Source organism: Verticillium alfalfae, genomic scaffold, assembly GCF_000150825.1.
Source record: "Verticillium alfalfae VaMs.102 supercont1.4 genomic scaffold, whole genome shotgun sequence".
Classification (NCBI taxonomy): Eukaryota; Fungi; Ascomycota; class Sordariomycetes; order Glomerellales; family Plectosphaerellaceae; genus Verticillium; species Verticillium alfalfae.
In genome coordinates this window covers 707,672-710,815 of record NW_003315035.1, presented here as the reverse complement: position 1 = coordinate 710,815, position 3,144 = coordinate 707,672, and the positions used below count along the sequence as shown (strand labels likewise).

At 58.2% G+C, this 3,144-nt stretch overlaps 2 protein-coding genes across 2 annotated transcripts in view; one reads left to right on the top strand and one right to left on the bottom strand.

Annotated features, from left to right (window-relative positions):
* Positions 1–97: 97 nt before the first annotated feature.
* VDBG_03636 (RINT-1 family protein) lies at positions 98–2,779 on the top strand (the record flags this gene model as incomplete). Its single annotated transcript, XM_003005637.1, has 3 exons — positions 98–2,201; positions 2,251–2,300; positions 2,357–2,779. 3 exons carry the CDS (start codon positions 98–100, stop codon positions 2,777–2,779), a joined length of 2,577 nt encoding a protein of 858 aa, XP_003005683.1.
* A 207-nt stretch (positions 2,780–2,986) lies between these two features.
* Positions 2,987–3,144, bottom strand: part of VDBG_03635 (predicted protein) — a gene marked incomplete at both ends in the record, with an annotated part of 1,007 nt that continues 849 nt past the window's right edge. Inside the window, one exon of the mRNA XM_003005636.1 lies at positions 2,987–3,006. Within this exon, the coding sequence (XP_003005682.1) occupies positions 2,987–3,006 (20 nt within the window). The remainder of the gene's footprint in view (positions 3,007–3,144) is intronic.

Here is a 3,144-nt window from a genome sequence, read left to right as displayed (position 1 = left end):
TCGACAATACTTAATCAGTATCCTTCTGTTCCCGCGTCTACACCTTCGAGGATCCTTGTGAAGTAATTGATGAAAGGCGACAACTTTGTTGCTTGCCATGTGTGTTGATATTCGTCGTCCCCAGGCCTGGTTCGAGAGGCCATGCCCGGCTGCGGATCAATGGGAGACCCGCCTTTCCCCACCTGGCAGTCAAACCACCATCGTCATCCCTCCACGTCAAGCTTTAGCTCCAGCACAGCACACACACCCACGCACATACACATACCGACGCACTCACCCGAGGCCCAGCAAGCATGGCCGCGTCAATAGAGCAACAAACCCCGAAGGGGCACAAGGGCTCGACATTCGTGTTGAAGACTACCTCGACGACAAGCTCCAATCCACTACCGACTTGGAGAGCCTCGAAACCCTGCTGGCCAATGTCGAAACCCAGCGCAGCCAGCTTCAGGCGCAGCTCGACAATGCTGTCAAGCAGCTCGATGAAGCTCGCTTCACGTCCCGCGACCGCCAGACATCCCTCGAGACGCGCATTCAAGACTTTCAGGAGCTTCAGCACAGCATCGACATCCGCGTCAAGGTCGCCGCCGCATCGGATGCACCCAACCAGGCGATCGCCCGCCTGCAGGAGCCCATGAAGAAGCTGCGCACCGTCGAGCTTGCGCAAAAATACCTCGTCCTCCTGCAAGAGGTTGATGCCCTTCGCAAGGAGGCTCGGTCGCATCTGCCAGAAAGCCCAAAGGCGGCGCTCGAGCCGTATGCGCAGCTCAAGCAGCTGTCGGTACGCCTGGCCGAGCTGTCGGGCATCGCAGACGATGCGGCTGTGCACCTTGTCAATTACGTCGAGACGGTCACCGAGACACTGTGGGACGAGATGAAGAAGACCATGTCGGCTGAGCTGGATGCCATCCTGACGAAGAGGTCCTGGCCGATGGGCGTGGATCCCAGTGCTGAGATGGATGACGAGTGGCTGCAGTGCTTTGAAAAGTTGATCGACCTCCAGATCCCCGAGGTCGTGTACAGCACGGAAACTGTAACGTTGCTGCCCTTTGACGTCATGTGCAAGATGTTCATCTCCGAATTCCGATACCACTTTATGAGCGACAAGCCGACAAGCAAGCCCGAGGCTCTGGGAACGCACTGCTTCCCGTGGTTCCTGGCGACGATTGAGAAGTGGGAGGATTTCTTCCGGGACAACCTGGGCCACATGCTTGCCGCCAAGCTGAAGGACACACCGGCGGCAAACAACACGGCCTACATCGACCCGGTGTGCGCCTTTGTCACGACAATGCTACCTGTTCTTCGGGAAAAGGTTCACACTGTTGCAGCCGACGCTGTCAACGTGCCTACCTTCCTGAGCAGCCTGATAGGCCAACTGATGACGTTTGATGACAACATTCGCGCCAGGTTCAGCTATGACGGAGGCAACTCGGAGGACGGATGGGCTGGTTTGACCACCGAGGTCCTTGACAAGTATTTCGAGCCCTGGTTCGTGGCAGAGAAGGAATTTGCATTAGAGCGATTCCAGGCCATCATGGCTGCGCCAGATGCCCGAAATATCGACTACGACTACACAGGCAGCGGAAAGACGAAACCGACCTACGGCGCGACCCGCGTCACTGATCTGTTGCGATCCATTACCGCGCAGTACGAGCGGGCCAGGAACTTCAAGCACAAGATGCGCTTCCTCATCGGCATACAGCTCGACATCCTCGACGACTTTCACGATCGGCTCAGGGGGTCTCTTGAAGCCTATCAATCCATCACATCCACCGTGGGCAGGACGCTGCATGGCGTGACCAAGGAGCAGCTGGCGGCGCTGGAGGGAACGGGAGCTCTCGAGACCTTGTGCAAGGTGTACGGCAGCTCCGACCATGTTGTCAACACGCTGAAGGACTGGAGCAACGAGGACTTCTTCGTCACGTTGTGGGACGAACTCCAGACGCGGGCGAAACCCGGCAACGAGTCTCCTGAGATTGCTGGCGAGATGAGCTATGAGGAGGTCAAGGACCGAACCTCAACTGCCGTCGGATCGGACAACGGAGACGGCATCTTGTTCGATGAAACGATAGCCGCCTATGCGTTGAGGAGAAAGGCAGCGCAGGACTTCCTCGTCGGGGCGTTGTCCAAGTCTCACAATGATGCCCTCAAAGCATACTCGACGAAGGTGCAATGGACGACAATCAGCGATAGTGGCGCCGAGGGTAGGTCACCTGCCACGAGCACCAAGAGCGAAGACTGACCTTTTGCCAGTGGATCCCTTCCAGCTTGCCATCACAGCCGAGCTCGACGAACCCCTTCGTGTACGTGCCAGAGGCTACTACTACTATATGTGCTTGGCTCTTGCTGACAGTCTCAGATTCTTCGTCAAAACCTCGACTTCCTCGTCAAAGCTCTCAGCACAGCCGCGTTCCGACGCACTTGGCGCGCAGCCCTCGATAAACTGCAGGACTTCCTTTGGGGTGAGGTGCTCATGCGGCAGACGTTCACAGCGCTCGGCGCGGCGCAGTTCCTGCGGGACCTCAACGCCATCCTGTCGCTCGTCGACCGGTACATCCCGAACGGCGTGGGCCCGCTGGGCAGCCTGCACGACGCGCTGCGACTGCTCAACCTGCCGGTCGAGGCGCAGTCTGCCGGCGGCGTGTCGCTCAAGGTGGCGACTGACCGCATCTTCACAGACAATACCGAGGCGAAGAAGATGCTCGAGGCGCTCGAGATTGACTCGCTGACGCCTGCGAACGCGAGACACATCTTGCAGCGGCGGCTGGAGACAAACGAGTAACAGTGTCCGCTTGTTGGCCAAAATACATAACATCTGCCATCAATGTTGAATATGTACGCTCGCCATCTGTCTCTACTGTGTGACAGGCCCTCTGGACGTGACTGCGTCCGTCTTTCTCTCAAAGAAAATGTTAAAACGCCCGTGTGATGATTCTTCTTCTTCCACCTCCCCTCTGCCCTGCCATCGCTTGCTCCTTCCCCTCCGCCTTTAGGTCGGGCCACACCGGCCTAGTTGATCAGCCGCATCGTCAGCTCGTACCGTCGCAAACGTGCGCGCTCACAGGGCTTGGGCCCTTCAACAGCGGGGGGGGCGATGCCCCTTCCCAGAACCCGCGCAGGCCTCTTCGGTCGGTACGTCTGGGCGAA